This window comes from Monodelphis domestica, chromosome 4, assembly GCF_027887165.1.
Source record: "Monodelphis domestica isolate mMonDom1 chromosome 4, mMonDom1.pri, whole genome shotgun sequence".
Lineage (NCBI taxonomy): Eukaryota > Metazoa > Chordata > Mammalia > Didelphimorphia > Didelphidae > Monodelphis > Monodelphis domestica.
The window spans coordinates 303496627-303514143 of NC_077230.1; the positions used below are offsets into that span (position 1 = coordinate 303496627).

Below are 17517 nucleotides of genomic sequence, written 5' to 3' on the forward strand. Positions count from 1 at the left end.
GTTTTGTTTTTGTGTGTGAAGGGGTATCATGGGGGGAGGAGACGGTAGAAAATAGGCTATTGTCCACTTCTCCCAAATGAGCAAGTATCTTTTTTGTGTCTATAAGTAACAAATTTAAAACTAGACACCCTCCGGCCATTATACTTTGTTATATCATTATACCTTCTATACTAGTGTTCAGCCCTTGATTACAAATGGACATTAACTTGTCTTGCAGCTGCCATCTTTGAACTAGAGACAGAGGTTGCAGTTTTATAAATTGGGAAAGTGAAAAGGGAAATGAGGTTTCACAGAAGGTGACTGCATCTATACTGTAAGCTTCTATCAGTGTTTTAAAATAATCAACAAAGCCAATGGTTTAGAAATGACACCTTTATATGAACTTTATTATTAAAGCTCATTAAATGCTTCACAATACCAATTACAACAGGATCAACACATTGGTAAATCTCCACAGGACAATGTACTGTTTAGCAAGAGATAAAATTTAAAGTTTTGTTCTGCATGCTACTAATACATTTCACTATCTTTTGTTTTTATCCAATGAAATTTAAATAATAATAAAGAAAAAAGTCCTAGTCTATCAGACAATTCATTTTGGAAAGCCCTCATGAAACCAGATTTAACCATATTTACACACATACACACCCACACACATGCGGAAAAGGAGGGTAAGATGCAAGAAAACTACCTTGGCAGAAACAAATGCTTAAAGATTTTTAGTCACAACCCTCTTGAATGAGCAGTGCATTTTTTTTTCCAGAAAACAAAATCAATTTCATCCTTACTGATGCAAATGGTTAATACTGAAGAGAAGCTTAGTATGAATTCACAATTCCACAGGAATCTGAAAGTTACCAAGGCAATTTTCCCTTTTAGGATCATAATGATTACACACTTAGGCTTTTCATTTTTCCATATAATACACAAAAAATTTCTAAACATTCTTAAAAAAGAAATTATAAATAAGTCTCAGTATGTTTCTTCTAATTACATACTATGGCAAAAATATTTTCTTCCATCATTTGTTGGTAGTGACCCTGCTTAACTCCATGTGATTTAGTCCAAATCCATATGAATGCTGCTGTTCTCACTGGGGTGACAGTCTCCATTCTGATGCAGGCCCTCAGCATTAGGGTTATTTTTTACTTCAAAACCTTCATTCTTCTCCACATTGGGGCCATTGAGTGTTTTTTCCTGCTTGGGAGATTCTACTTTTGGTTTCGGTTGTGTCACAACTGGTTCACAAACATGGATTAATTCCTGAAGCAAAAAGACAAATGAAGTTAACTCAGGTCTATTTGTTTCAGGCTTTTCAGGAGAGATCTTTCTTCTCCATTTTTTCATTCCTTACCAACTCTTTAGCTATCCCACTAAAATGAACCGTATGCATTAAAACTCTTCTATAAATCCAAACATTTTCACCACACCTATTCTCTGGGCATCAAACTAGAAAAGGGAAGCAGACACTTCATCATTCTTTTTAGGGAAGAATGTGGAGCCACTGGTAAAAATGCCATAAGGAACTTAAGTTTTGGAGGGTGGCTGGGAACACAGTTCTGCCACTTGCTCAGGGTCACAGAGCCAGGACATGATGGAAGCAGAACTTCAACCCAAACAGATCTTCCTGACTCCAAGGCTGGTTTTCTATCCACTACATCATGCTGCCTTTCATAATTCAAAAACTCAATTGTTTATTAGATTTAATTGCTTTCTTTACCTTTTTTTCTAGGGGATATGACTCAATCCATCAATAACAATATCAATTACACACTGAGCACTCAGTCTGGGGGGTGGTGTTAAATGATTAGATCCTTGAGGATTTATAAGAGGAACATTCTTTCTAGAGAATGTAGATACCTATGATTTCTAGAAGGAGCCAGGGAGTTCCTTTGGGGATACCCAAGGACAGTGCACAATTTAAAGCTCAAAGGAAGAAAACAGGCTATATGGCATCACACACCTCCACCTTCATTTTAATTTCATTGCCACATACAACTGGATCCTGATCAAGGCTTCTTTTAGCTTGGGCATTCATGACATTATTCATCCACTCCATTGTTTCATTGACAGACTTTTCAACTTTCTTCATTTCGGATTCATCGATATGGATGTATCTCTCATCCTGAATGGAATAATAAATAAAACTGTTTACTCTTTGCAATAAGTTTCACCTGAAGTAAAGGGGGACAGTTAATGAAGCACATGTAGTAAATTAAATTTTTTGAGGGGAAATCAACATATTTCCACTGTTAAAAATTGGTTTCTGGGCAAATTCTCAAATGTAGTTGATGAAGCAGAGGATGGAGTAGGAAGAGGACAACCCAACCCAATCCAAAACACCAATTTCTTTCCTTCTTAAGAGGAATTTTGCTAGTTATGGAAGTTGTTCAGTTGGCTCATTTGTTAATGATAATTTCTACACATTCTGCTATATGCAGGACTCACTTTATTCCTGTAGTCGCCAGCTATTTTTGCATAGTGTTGCAGCTTTAGTCCCAACTCTTCAAACATTCTTGGTCGTTCCTCAGCTTCTTGAAACCTAATCTTAATGGGAGTGCCCAATTTCTAAACCAAAACAAGACAACATGACAACCCTTTCATTATTCCACAAGATTTATGTAAGTTTTATAAAACAAAGGTTCACTCAGGTGTCCTACCATTAACTGGTCCAACTTGTCAACATATGCTTGTTTGGCTTGGTCCTCTCCCTCCTCATATAGCCAATCTTCAGTTTCTGTTAAGAGTTTCAGGAAATTTTGATGATCCTAGAAAAAGAAAATTGAAGATTCATATTTGGCTTTAGCACAAAGTTTAGGAACTTTTATTTCATGAGAAGTACTAAAGTCCTTAATTAAGTTGTAGGTCTTAAGTCATAATGTATATTTAAACCTATATAAAATCTTCAGAAAGGAAGAATGGGAATAGTCTGACTGATATACCCTAGTTCAGATATGTAGAATTTACTTTCTTGAAATGAAATAAGCCAGTATACAACAATATAAAGTGGATCTGCATCAAATAATGGTGAAGAATATAGTGTATATTTGTATATATAGAATTCTGTTAAGAGGATTTGGAAGAATTATAATGGTATTTCTAGTCAGTAATTTTTAAAATTACAACTCTAGGGCTTTAATTAGTTCATCTGGAAAATACATTATTATTGTGCTTATGATGTAATTTGAGAAGCCTACATATTTTATAAACAGTCCAAAGTTACTACACCTAGCTCAAACAGCCACTTGAGGTTCTACCACTAGTTTCCCCACTAATTTTTCTTCCCACTACTTATTTGCATGGAGGTGTCAAAGTAATTTTTCCATTAAATTTCACAATAAAGAACTCTATAGGAAGTTAAGAAGTAGCGGTTATGCTACAAAAGTCAAGTTCAGTATTCTAATACACATCAGTATAACTTATCTTTAATTAAAAACAGCTAACATCAGGATGGTCAACAGAGAATAAACACCTTGGTTTTTAGTTCCATGTTTAGACAAATACCTTACCTGTTCACATACAAACTTTTCATAAGGCCCAGATAGCTTATCCCTGAATTCATAGACATATTCTTCAACTGCATTTTTGGCATCATTCCTTTCTTTCTCTAGCTTGTCTTGCATGATCATTTTGCCCTGTGAGGAGAAATAAGAATTTCAGACTTTATGCTTAAGCCATCAAACCTTGCTAAAAAGAGCCCAAATTTAATAAGCAATTTTTAAAATGACTAAACAATTGTGTATATTAATTATACTTCTGGTTTTATATGCCAGTCAATATATTTTGCTTTTAAGAGAGAAAAATACTACACAAATATCTTCATTATATTTAAAAAAACAGAACAGTGGCTGTGACAATTATAAATAAACTTAATTCACCAACATGAAGAAAACAAGTATGACTATTTTGTTTATAAGACTTGTTATTCTATCCATAGGCCATGGCCTGCCCCACCATCTGCACTAAACACTTTCAGTGAAAAGAAAAAACCGGATCCTCAAATGATCTTCTTTTGGGTCATCCTGGAACCTGACTAGGATAAGACTTCAAAAATAGAAATATTTTAGCATAAAACTTACTAACAAATAACCACATCATATTGGCAAAAATCCCATCCACAACAGAGAGGGAATGAGATAATGGGGAAAAACACTAGAACAAGCCTGGGTACTGATTTTTCCATTTTACTACCTTTATATTTAACTTCGAGCAAGTCAACTTTGTCTTCTGTGAAAAGAATTAACTTTCTCAGGTTCCTTGCTAATTAATCTATGAATCTGATCTGACACAATATTTTTATAAGACTTTTAAAAGTTAATAAAGTGCTCTACATACATTTTTAAGAGTCTTAGAACAACTCTGTGAGGTAGATAGGTAGGTACTACATATTATCCCAATTTTATAGATGAGAAAACTGAGACTCAATTAAGGCAAGTGGCCCAGAGCCTTGCTATCTGCAACAGGTTGTCTTTAAAAAAATTTTTATAACACTTCCTTAAACGTAGCCAACATATCTGTTAATGAATAAGCAGGTCATGTCAAATATGCAAAAGTTTCATTAAAGAAACAAATAAGACCATTTCATTGGCACAGTATTATTTATAGTTTAGAAAACAACTCATTTGTGACTTTTGTTTTTGTTGGCATTATATATTTCAGTAGTTTTGTTTTTTAAGTTAAAATAAAACTTATTTGAATACATATACACAGAGAATCAAATAAATATATCAGTCATAGGCAAGCCTATAAAAAAATATTTGATTGGAAACTTACTTCTGTCTCAATATACATATTGAGAAGGTCTTTTCCCAATTGCCAGACCAAGTTTGCTTCAATGGGAAGTTCAACATTCACCACCTTTATTTTGGGTTTTTTAGCTTCTGGAGGTTGATCTCCTTTCTTTTCATTTGCCTTCAAGAGAGAAAACAATTTTTAAGCATTACTTTAAAAAACACACACAGACACATTTACACAAACGAAATGAAACTCATCATCAAGATTGAGAAACCATCTTCTCCATCTTAGTGAGGGTCATAATTGTAGTCTTAGAACGGGATAGTGCCACATGTTTTTTAACTTTTATTTGACTACCAATAATCATGCTCTAGTAACTCATCTCATCAGAATTTTTCTTGTATCGCTTAAATATCTCCTATGATGCTTATGCTATCCTCACAGATTTATGCCTTAGGCCCCTGAATTCTCCATCTTTGTGGCTCTTCTGTGACCTCAACAAATTTAAAAATCTAATAGTAATGCGACCCAAATCAAATGAAAATCAATCACTGCTACTAACAGTTATTACTTGTACATTCCAATATTATCATGTACTTTTTACAAAACCAGAAGATGGTCCAACAAGTATCTCTGTGGTTATGTGACTTTTGGGAATGTTGGCCTAAGGGAGTAAAGATTTAATGGGGACTTGAATAATTTCTATTTCACCTACTTGTGGGCCTTTGGTCTTTTCATTACTTTTAAGCCAGTTTCACAAGTGACAGAAGGGTTATAAAATGGACTGACTCAGAAGCTACCAAAAGATTATTTTCTAAATATGAGGCTCAGAAATTCCTCTTATATTTTTTTGTAATCTAGGCTTTCCTACTCTACTACCCTAGAGGTATATTATTTCCATATCCTGATCATAAGGAAAAAGAATGATTACAAAAATTCAGACATATCCTACTTGTCCATACTAACTAGACAAAGCTGATCAGGTAATAAATATATCAATGTACAGATGAGTAGTTGGTCCATAAGGTAAAAAATGATATCATGCAAAAGATCATAAAGAAATTTATGGGTAAGATGGAAATTTATGGATCAACTAAGGTAATTTAAGGATCATCCTGATTAAGATAAGTTAGAAGAGGCCCAGAAAGTTGGTGATTTGACCAAGTTTACACAGCTTGTTAGCCAAGTTCATCCCTAAACTTTGACCAAAATTGTTCCTACTAAAATCTTTACTGTCTCTTAAGCACTAGGAAATACCACTAGCAGCAATTCACAATACCACTTAATGAGTAAGTAGTCTATGATTGCAATAGCCTCTTCTACCTAGTAGAGAAGTGAATATGGCTAGTCAGAACAGTCTTCCCTTACTGACAGCTGAGTTGTTAAAAAGATACACAAGAATGAATAAAGGAGACACCTAAGAAACTAAGTTGACTAATGATGTGACTGGTGTACATGGCAAAATTTATTTAAAAGAGCAATAAAGATACTACATTTTGGTATAGCACCAGACCAGGCAACACCACTACAACTATCTATGACTATCATCATTTCCCAAATGGACTGTATCTACAATTTGACCATCCATAGAGCTATCACTACTACAGGCACTACTAACTAATGCTACCAGTACTGATTCAAGGAGAGTGAAAGAGATTGTTAGAGGGAAGAAATATTCTATTAACATTATACAGCAAAAACAAAAAACACAATATGAAGATTTACAGAAAACTAAAAAAATGTAATCGATAAGTAAAAGATGAAGCCAAAGAGTGGCACATAGACCAATAAAAGAATGAATATTTCTACCCACAGATCTAAAGAAGGCATGAGGAATAACCCATATTTTCTAATATCTTTGAATAGTATAGAGGGTCATCAAGATCCTTTTTTAGAATAGAACAAACACTAAGTTTAATTTCTGCTGTTGGGGATGAAATTCTGTCAAGCACCAAGATGTGACAAGCTAATTTTTACTTTAAAGGTTTTGAACCTGATGGCACATCATTGAAAGTCATTAGGCAGAAGGACAAAGGAATGTCTACAAAAACCGATCCTTGGTATTTAAAGAATAGCAAACAGGGTTATAAGGTTTCAAAGAAGTCTTTTTGTACTTCCAGAAGGAAAGCCTGACAAGAATGGTCAACATTTTACTGTCATTTAAGATCTGAAAATTTACCATCAGACAATTTCAGTGTGACATGTGACAATCATTGAAGCTGGAGGCCAGAGTAGATGGTGCCTCATTTTATAAATTTCCTATCAGAACAGAAGAGCTATGTAAGAATAATTAAAAAAAAAAAAAGTTCAGTGTTTTCCTGCAGCCATGTTTGATGAGCATCATCAATAAGAGATCTAGCAGATGCTAACAATATACTTGGGGAATTGAGAAATGCCATACATCTTATTGCTTTCCCAAAAAGGTCATAAAGATAATCATTGATAACAGGCATCAAGCTAGCAATTATGACCCTGAATGACCCTAAAGCACACATGCAAATGCTTGACTGTTCTGTATTCATTAGTAAGAACTTGAAAGATGATTTAAGGTTATACCTATTTGGCAGGAATGCCTACTATGTTTAACACACTAAATTAAGTTCCAAGAATAAAATCCAAAATCTTCACCAGAAATACAGAACTGAAAACCATAAATGGGTTCTATTACTTGGGCAAGCACAGTCTTATCAGAAAGCATACCGTAGAAACAAAATCAAGATAATTATTAGGTGTCTATCGGAAGAAGACTTTGTTATTAACCAAAGTTAACTAAGAAAAGTCTGTACAAAGGAATATTAAGCTTCTATCATGGGAGCGAAATCTGAACAGATGATTTGAATAGCTTTAATTTTTCAACCTTATTATTTTAACTGGAAATGGGATGGAAAAGGAAAGAAATCTATACTCAAACTTCAAAATTTGATTGTAAAATTAAATGGACAACAAACAGAGCAAGATAACCAAGGTATTGTGATGTCACAAGATGAAGCATGGTTAGTGACTAATAGTGACAAATAGAATAATTTTAAGAAACTAATCGAAACAAAATCTAAAGCAACATGGTAATAAATATGAAACAGCTGGGGAATTATGGCAGAATTTGTCAGAATATTCAATTATTTTTAAAATGGAGTTACTTTTTTAAATGAGTAAAAACTTTGGACAAATAAAGGAGATCTTTAGATGGATAGTTATTAGAGGACAAATTTCACATGCATTCAGTGCCAAAATGTTCAAGTAGCAAATTAGTTCTTAGTTATACTTGCACATGCAGACCTTCATCACTAACTGAATTATATCAAGTGTTCTATGAGAAAATATTGAGAGGTGGCTGTATAAATGCAGACAAACAGCTGCATTGTACTGCTGTTTATCATTATGCACATACTTTTATATAAAATCCATGGACTGGGAAAAGTGGAGACTATTTTTAATTTATTATGCTAATTGCTAGTTCTTCATAATTTTCTCAACCCAAATTATCAATACAAAAGGACTTTAGGATATTAAGAATCAATCTACCTACTCATATCTATTGTCTGGTTAAGTCTAAAAGGTACAACCAACTTAAAGCAATCAATTTAAAAAAGATAAACACCTCAGGGACACATGCAGTACAATGCTATCTATCTCTGCTGCTGTCAAGAGTTAACATCCTATGGTAATGAATTAACTAGTTTTCTACTACTAAATGGCAGCAAAACAAAGACTCCTTCAATTAGAAGCTTTTGGAACTAAAGCAAGACATTGAATTGACTTAAATGTTGCTAGCTGAAAAAAGTTAACATAAAAATCCTATGTAAGAAGAATAGGTTAATTTTATATGGTATAATTAATGCTTATACGTTGTAATATTATCTAATGGAATGAACTGGAAGAATCACTCACTTTGTCAGCATCAGGGATTTTGTTTTCTTCAGAGGGAAGGTCAGGTGAAGGGGGACACTGTGGAGTTTGTTGACCATCAGTTTGTACCTGGGGCTGTGTTCCAGCTTCACTGTTGTCTTGCTGGATATTTTTCTGAAATGAAAGCCCAGGCACAAAGGATGTAGAAAGCATGTGTACTTGATTTTATTAAAGCTAAAGGGCATCAAAAGTCAGTGCACTCAATTTCTGCTATATACTGTAGGGGGAAAAAAGGTGTCTGATCAAACCAAGCTAAATACAGTATCTGGAGGTGAGAAATTTCCAACCTGCAAAAAAATTTGGTTGAAATTAACATAGCTATTTTTAAAAGTAGGCAATATGATGACAACCACCAAATGTTATGACTTTTGCTTCAGAAATGTTGATAATTCTCCAAGATCCATAATGCCAGACCCTCAAAAGGGACAGTCCTTATTCTCTGTTCTGGTCTCTGGCATAGTTTTCAATCTTGGTTACTGGTGTTCAGGGTATATATATATACACATACACAGCCAACTCTCAAGTACATGGAAGGAATGCCCTCATCCTTGCAGTCTGTAGATTAGGCAGGGCCCTTTACTTTTGGATGTGGCTGTGAACACTCCAGAGGGGTTACAAAAGCAGAGAGAGGCTATTTTGCTTAGTAGACAGAGCAAAGGAATCTCATTAAAAGTTTAGTGGGGAAAGGGTTTTGGATTATCGGTCTATATAGTCACCTGTTTTGCCAGATGATTGAGAGTTGGCTATAGCATTTTTCGTTCTCTGAGGAAAGCCCCCAACCCATATCTGTTCACCTACTTGTGACTCCTTTTCAGTCACATAGGCTTCTGGGTTGGCTAATGCAATGCAGATTCATATAAATTTTATCAGGAGTCCAAAAGGCAGGGGAGAACAAATTATGATCACGAATACCAAAAAGATATTTAAAGCTAATGAAGGAACATCCAAAAAAACCACATTGGTAAGTATATCTCCTTTGACTGAAAGGACTGCTATTTTCCCAATGTCACTGTGGTCTTTGAGTTAAAAGTTTTAGTTTTGCTACATGAATTGTTTGAAAGTTCCTGCTGAAATACTATACAATAATAAGTTGCTATGCTTTAGGATTCTGGCACTACTGGTTACATAGGCTACTGTTATTCTTGTCAATAGAATCTAGGTCTTTGTTACATAGAAGGAATGCTCTTATTGTTCAGTAAGTAATGTTAAGCTTTTTTTAAAAATCGGTTTTTAAAAACCACAAAAAGAACAAAAGATAAATCATTCAGGTATGCAGGAATATAAATAAATACTATTTTTTTCCATGCAGGGTGGTAGGGTAAGATGATCAGCTTAAATATATATATTGTGTGTATGTATTAGACAAACCAAGCTTTTTATATGGCATAGGCGGTGTAAGCAAAACAACACTTAATACCTATTATGTGTAGAACACTGAATTATTTTCATCTCATACAGCATACTGAAATTAACAAAATCTGTAGTAACATTTAAATTAGAAACTGCTTTGCTTTGGCTAAGTTTAAAGACAAAGGATTAAGTCACATCTGACATACTATAGAACGCATTTCCCAATGCATTGTTACTGTTACTTCCCTGAGAGAACACTGACAGATTAGAATGAATAGAATTGATTTTTTACTCTTTTAACCCATCCCTGTAAGATGGACCACCCCACAAGATACCTACTACATAGTTCACACCTGTGTCCCAAACTTACATCCACGTCTGTGGTTTCAGGTGGGGGTCGGCTCTGATGCTCCATATCTGTTTCAATGGAGGAACCCTCACTTTCTTCTGTTGGGATTTTCTCCACCATTGATGCAGTAGATATTGTAAAAATGCCATGAGTGTTGACCCGTACTTTAACTTTTACTTTAGATTTCTCGCCATCTTTCTGAGCTGAAACATTTTGGACTACAAAGCGGCCTAAAACAAAGGAGCACATTTGGAAGCTCTTGAAAGACTAATATTGAGAAGCCACAAATGAAACTTTAGACAAGAACAAGACAAATGCTCAAGAGAGAAAACCAACAAGCACCCACAAGCTCTACACCAGGTTTGCTCTTCTGGCCTTGGCTCTCTGTTAATCTAGTTCTTGCATTTCTTTCTAAGCCCTCTTTTCAGAAGGCCTTTTTAGACTACTCTAGTCCATATTTCTTCCTTTTCTTTTGATTCCTTGTAGCACTTACAGGCTGTATCATACATTCTGCAGTCTGGATTACATATCAGTATATTCTCTAAGGCTTTTTTTGATTGGTGAGACTATATTCACCTCCTAACTGCAAGGTTAATAAATTCTTTGTACTTTTCTTGCCATAATGAGGATGATAAAAACATAGTTAATATTAATATAGCATCTACTGTGTGCCAGGCATTGAGCCAAGTGTTTTATAAACATTATTTCACTGGATCCTCATAACACTGGGAGGTAGGTGCTACGATTATTCCTATTTTACAGATAGGGAAACTGAAGCAAACAGAAATGAAGTGACTTGCTCAGAATCACACAGAATTCTGTCTGAAGTAGATTTTGAACTCGGATCTTCCTGAATCTAGACCTGTTATTCTATCCACTGTGCTACCTCACTGCTCCACATTTTTCTTAAAACATTTTCTTTTAAAAAAAGAAAAAAAAAAGCTTAGATCAAATTCAGCAATCAGAAAGTAAGAATATTTCAAACACAGTAACTTCAATCTGAATTATAATTTCCTTTATTGGGTTTTTTGAAGTTATTTTAAATTATTATGATTAGTTACTTCCACCTTCTCCCTCCATATTTTTTTGAGAAGCAAGTAAAGGATTTATAATTGAGATTTAAAACGTTAGTGACTTTAAAATTTTATTGTCTTGTGGACAAAGAGAGCTATAATTTTTTGACAGTTAAAACCTCCTAGAATACAACATTCAATGTCTACCATACTCTCTCCTAAGAGTCAATTTATTACATGAACAATCGGTTTCCCTAACTGTAAAATGAGGGGCTAATATTAGATGACTGGAAGAGATGGATCTCAGTATAACTTTGAGAGAGATATTTGAATCCAGCCTCTAATACTTAACTAGCTGTGTGACTGGAGGCAATTCATTTAACCTTTTAGCCTAAAAATGAAGACACCACTTGTTTAGTGCCCAGAAGAATAGTTAAGATCTGAACTCAAAACAATTTTATGGATAACAAAGTGCATTTAGTTGCACTATCTAGTGTCATTCAGTTGTTAATTACAACTTCATACATACCATTTGGGGCAAAATCAACAGACTGCTAACTGATACTTACCAATTTTTGCTTCTGGGTATGGAAAGCCTTCAGGATCAGAGTAAAAAGCTTCTAACTCAAAGGGACCTTTCCTATAAAAAGTGAGAACTTTGGAGAAGGGAGCAGCATGGTTCCTGCTGAATACTTCATGAACACTAAAGAAGAACAGAGAAGGAAAATGTCATTAAACAAAGTCATTAATGGTTCTATTTTATGCAATAAAATAATCTTTAGCTAAATTCTAATACTCAACCTGAAAATGATTCTCCTCTAACTCATTGTTTCACTTAAAATAAAGAAACTTTATTCAGAGAAGATTCTGACAGATGTCACCTAAGAAAATCTTAAAGCATATCACTTATTTTTTCTCATTTATGTTAAAACAAAGACTCTCCTTTAGAAAAACATCAGCTACCTACCCTTCAGCACCTTCTGAGTCATTGTTCCAGACTAAAGAAATTGGGAAAGGAACTGCATCTGTGACTGAAAACTCTCGTACTTTAAATGCTGGGGACAGGATGGCACACTGAAAGGGAAAAATACAAGTTAATTCTGGTTTGTCATGGCTCCTTGCAGGATGTTGTTAAGTCATTTTTTTTTAAACTTTCTTTTTCATTACACAAAAAATGATTGATAGAGTTGAATGTTTTCTCAAAACTCTGCTTTATAATGAACAGAAGAAATAGTTAATTATTCTAAACAAAAGCATATAGTAAGTAGGTAACTACAAGGAGTACAAATTCTTAGATGCATATAAGAATTTTAACAGAGAGAGCTACATATTCAACCCTTTCAAGGACGGTCATATTATATTTTGCAAATTAGAGAAAAGTGACTATTGGGGTAGGCATCAACTGCTCCAATTCACTAAATAAAACAACAACTTAATTGAGAAGATTATCTCTCTGACTTGGCAGATAACTATGTAGACTGTCAAAAGATCTGCAGTAAGGTTTCTAGGACACAGGTCAGGTCCAGACCTAACTTTTTAATCATACTGGACAAGTCATTTCACTTTTGGGGGCCTTTTCTCCAAGATAAAGCAGGTACAAAAAAAGGAAGATAGATCGACTTGGAGGACTTTTTATCAGTGCAAACACTAGGAGAAATGGCCTTGTCAAAGGAAACAACTGTATCAGCTTTAACTTAAGATACTCTAAGAGGCAGATTAGTTTCTTCCAAATGTTTAGTAAAAAATACTGCATGTTCCAAGCATTTGCTTATCTCCAAACAAAGTCCCTGGCAAACTTTAAATATTACTATTATTGTTTATATTGGGCATCCCACTAAAAAGTAGATGAGGACATTCCCTCAAAAATGTCATTTTCTACATCTAACCTTGACTTATTAGGACTAATTCAATTACCACTGGCCTTACTACCGGGTAATACACGTTTTGTACTTGCATATACATGTATGTATGTGTGAATCTATATGATTCTATGATCTATCTAGCTTAACACTTTCTTAAAACATGAAACATTTCCATGGCCTAGCTGTGTTTTATTAAGCGTTGTCTTTATGGCACCTAAACAAAGCAGGGTAAAACCAGGCAGTGGACCTAGAAGAAAGACGTATACAATGGAGCTCTCTACCTGTAGTCTAATTTATTTTTAATGACCACTTGGACACTAAAATTTCCCACAGTATTCTTTGGTAAAGATTGAGGAAAAAAGGATGTAAAGCCAGAGACACTTTGACTTCCCAGACCAAGCATAAAATGTATGCATCTCCTACAAGCAGTTTTAAACAATCTTTAAGTTCAGCAAGATTTTTACCTGTATGCCTAGCTAAGCAGGGTGAAAGAAAGCCCAAAAGCTAACTTGCCAAAAAAAGAAAATGACAAATGCTGGAGGGGCTGTGGGAAAGAAGGACTATTAATGTACTGTTGGTAGAACTGTGAATTAGTCTGGCCATTTTGCAAAGCAATTTGGACTTATGCCCAAAAGCCTATTAAACTGTGCATACTTAGCAATACTAGGTATATATACAAAAGAGATCAAAAAAGAAGGAAAGGGTCCAGATGTAAATAAAATTCACAGTTCTTTTTTTTTTCAGTGGCAATGAATTGGAAATTGAGTTACCCCTAAGTTATGGGCCATGGATGGAATAGAATACTATTGTGCTATAAGAAATGATAAAGGCCATTACTTCAGAAAAATGTAAGAAGAAATATAAATGGATATAAAGTGAAAGGACGAGATCCAGGAGAACAATTTAGACAATAAAAATATTAAGACAAAGCACTTTGAAAGACTTAGTAATTCTGATCAACAAAATGACCCTAGAACTGAAACTCACAATGAAACATGCTATTACCTCCAGAGAGAGCTGATAAACTCAAAAGTCAAAGATGAAGCATTTTTTTTTGACATGGCTAAAGTAGGAATTTGTTTTAACTGTACATGTTTCTAATGGGTTGTTTTTCTTGCCTTCTCAATGAATGGACAGGGAGGTGGAAGGGAGAGAATTAAGAATGAAAAGAAAATAGTCAAATTGAAGAAAAGAAAATTAAATTTAAAAAAATGAAGCCCAACTGGTCAGAAGTAGCTAGCTCATTGACCACATATATGTCACTGCTAAATAGCTATTTAGAGTTCATAGAGCCCTAGACTGTAATAGTCTTAATATCAATCTGTAATCTTTAAAAAAAAAACAAAACAAAATCATGTTTAATTCTGCGTTAGAATCCATTATAAGTATCAGTTCCAAGAGAGGTAAGGGCTAGGCAATTGGGGTTAAGTGACTTAGTTTAGCATTTTTGCCTTCTAATTTTTTATCTTGCCCTGCCTTAACTTAACGTTCCCACAAAAAGCATTAAGTTTTTACATATAAAGAACCACCACCTCTCCTCCAGGACAGAACTAGGCTGGAGCCTTGGCAAGCACCCTTTTTTTGCTTAGAATAATTTCCAATTACTCAGGCAGCAAGTATTAATTGCCAGGGTAAGAAGAGCAATCAGTTGGGGGGGGGAAGAAAAGCAAACTATGGTTAGAGTTGGCCATGGGTAAAGAATGGTTATCTTGAGGCTGGGCATGGACACAGCAAAGAATGTTTCTACATCTGAGAAGAGATCACTTCATAACAGATTCTCCTTAAATAAGCCTTCCTGCAAAAGCTGAATGGGCATTTACTGATTGTGACGTAAAAAGGGATTGTGGTTCAGGCACAGGATGTACTAGATGGTCTCTGAGGTCCTGAGCTAAGTGACTCAGTCTGTTATTTTTACCTTTCTTCCCATGGGACTTAAAAACAACCACCACCACAACAACCCTGCTCTTAGAGACACTGGGGAGGCCAGGTACATGTTAGTGGAAATACTAAGGACATGATAAGGACACCAGGTCTTCTAATAATCCTGGAGAACTGAAGTTACACCAAGGAATTTTTTAAAGAAATCCTAGGTCAGACTAGGCCAAGTGACAATTTCAGAAGTCAAGCTATGGAACTATCTATAATTCATCAGTACAGATAACATCTTTAGAAAGTAGCTGAGGGCAATACCTACCTGCAGGGCACAACCTCTGGCTACAGCTTCATCCGCATTTAGTGTGGTGCTGATGTCTTTCCCAAAAAATTTGGCAATCTTTTCTTTCACTGCAGGAATTCGTGTGGTGCCTCCAACAATCTCCACAGCACTCACATCTTCTACTTGGAGTTGGGTTTGTTCCATTAATGATTTAAGGGGCTTATCTATCTTTTGCAGGAGATCAGCACATAGCTCTTCAAACTGAGATCTGGCCAAGGAAGAAAAATTTATTTTGAAAGAGAAAAACAAAAGGCATATTTTAACTAGTTTTAGGACTTTACCAGGCAGTCACAAAAAGTGCTTTCTAAACTTAGGGTATTTTTTTAGCATGTAGTCTGAAACACAAGGAATTCAAGTAATCAGTCAATAATCAATAAGCATTTACTAAATACCTATGTGCTAGGGGTGGGGATGTCAAGACAAAAAACAAATAGTCTTTGCTCAGATCAGTTTACATGTACATGTTTCAGTATAAATTATAGAAATAGAAGAAGTTGGGAGCAGGGAGTGAAGAAGTTGGGAGCAGGGAGTATCAGGGAAGGCTTAATGTATAAGGAGGTGCTCTTAAGTCCAGGCTGAAAGGCTCTCTTATGAGGAGATGAGGAAGGAGATTAAAATCCAGGCATAGGTGCAGAAAGTTGCAGAAGCACAGAGCCAGGTTACAGGTAAGAAAGAGCGAGAAAGCCACCCTGGGCTATATCATGGAAGGAGAGAGGGGAGCAATATAAAGCTGCAAAGACACTAAAGGACAGGGTGTAACGGGTTTTAAAAGTCAAATAAAGGAGCTTCTATTTGTTCCTAAAGGCAATGAGGTAACAGAAAAGTACAATGGAAGATAGAACTTAGGAGGGAGCAAGACCTGAGATAGGATGACTAATTAGAAGGCTATTTCAACAGTTCAGGGAGAGCTAGTATGATAGCTTTTTGAATAGTGAGAAAGGAATGAATGCAAGAAACGGTAAGACTCTTCAGGGCTTAATAAATCGGCCCATCTCTCAAACTTGAGGGGCCAATAAATATAATTCCAAAAACAAAAGATTGGATCAAATATATTTATAGGAAAGTATACTACTTTTCAAATTTGCTTAATCTTTGCATCACATTTTCAACTTCAGTTCTATGAAAATAAGTTATGGAATATGTCCTAATTCTTTTGACAAGAATTTCTTATCAACTCACCTGTTCATCTTCCCGGAGATATCTATGTCATTCATAAAGCACTCAATATTCAGTGGGAGGTCCATGCTATTAGAGCTCATCAGCTTTTTCAGTTTCTCACATTCTTGATAGAGGCGTAGGAGTGCTCGAATTTTAGATTTTGCATCTAATTTGTATTTAGCTTTAATTTCTGCACAGAAGTGCTCCACTAGTTTTTCATCAAAATTTCTTCCTCCCAAGAAAGGATCGAAAGCTGTTCCTAAAACCTAATTAAAAAACAACACACACATCCCCAACTAGTTTAGAGTCAAATTTGCAACCAACATTTCCTCTTCCTACAAAGTTAAGATGCCCTTGTAACACTCAAGTTATCTATAGGTCAAAGCAACAACTTATACCACTGTAATAAAATATTGAAATTGGTCATGATTAAAGAAACTTAATACTTCTCTATAAAGTTTACTTTAATTTACTACCTAGAATGAGTAAATGTTTATTTTTAAAGATTTGCTGAAAAGATAAAATACTTGAAGAACATCAGTCTCAATTTCTCAGAACAATAAAATCTCAGGTGGATAAAGTATGAATCCTTTCTATTATGTTCCCAATGATCAATAACTTAATTTCTGATCGATAACTTCTAGTGACAGGCAACCATCAGTTGCCAAAGAGATTTTAGGAATAAACAGAACTGAAACAAGCCAATCTGTAACTTCTACTTACTTTGTGGCCACAGTCCTTGTCCTACAGGGGGGGAAAACTAGCCTTAGCCATTCTCTATAACACCTCAAATACCCAAGGCTCCCCCATGCCCTGGCCTAAGTAGGCTATGTTCCTTAAATCAATGTTCACAACATGTTTTCCCATCTCTTCATAGCAGCAGCCATCCTCTAAATTCATGGTAGCCAGCCAAAACTTTCCTGAAAATAT

At 35.0% G+C, this 17517-nt stretch overlaps 1 protein-coding gene across 3 annotated transcripts in view; it reads right to left on the reverse strand.

Annotated features, from left to right (window-relative positions):
* Positions 1 to 357: 357 nt before the first annotated feature.
* Positions 358 to 17517, reverse strand: part of HSPH1 (heat shock protein family H (Hsp110) member 1) — a 30314-nt gene continuing 13154 nt past the window's right edge. For 2 of the 3 annotated variants that reach the window (XM_056825131.1, XM_056825134.1), the window contains 12 exons: positions 16609 to 16853; positions 15409 to 15637; positions 12320 to 12426; positions 11922 to 12055; positions 10361 to 10569; positions 8623 to 8754; positions 4774 to 4911; positions 3510 to 3635; positions 2661 to 2768; positions 2449 to 2568; positions 1964 to 2125; positions 358 to 1263 (listed from right to left, as the gene is read on the reverse strand). In XM_056825131.1, coding sequence (XP_056681109.1) covers positions 1060 to 1263; positions 1964 to 2125; positions 2449 to 2568; positions 2661 to 2768; positions 3510 to 3635; positions 4774 to 4911; positions 8623 to 8754; positions 10361 to 10569; positions 11922 to 12055; positions 12320 to 12426; positions 15409 to 15637; positions 16609 to 16853 — 1914 coding nt within the window. In that variant the 3' untranslated portion in view covers positions 358 to 1059. The remainder of the gene's footprint in view (positions 1264 to 1963; positions 2126 to 2448; positions 2569 to 2660; positions 2769 to 3509; positions 3636 to 4773; positions 4912 to 8622; positions 8755 to 10360; positions 10570 to 11921; positions 12056 to 12319; positions 12427 to 15408; positions 15638 to 16608; positions 16854 to 17517) is intronic. The other variant, XM_056825133.1, reaches the window with a different exon arrangement.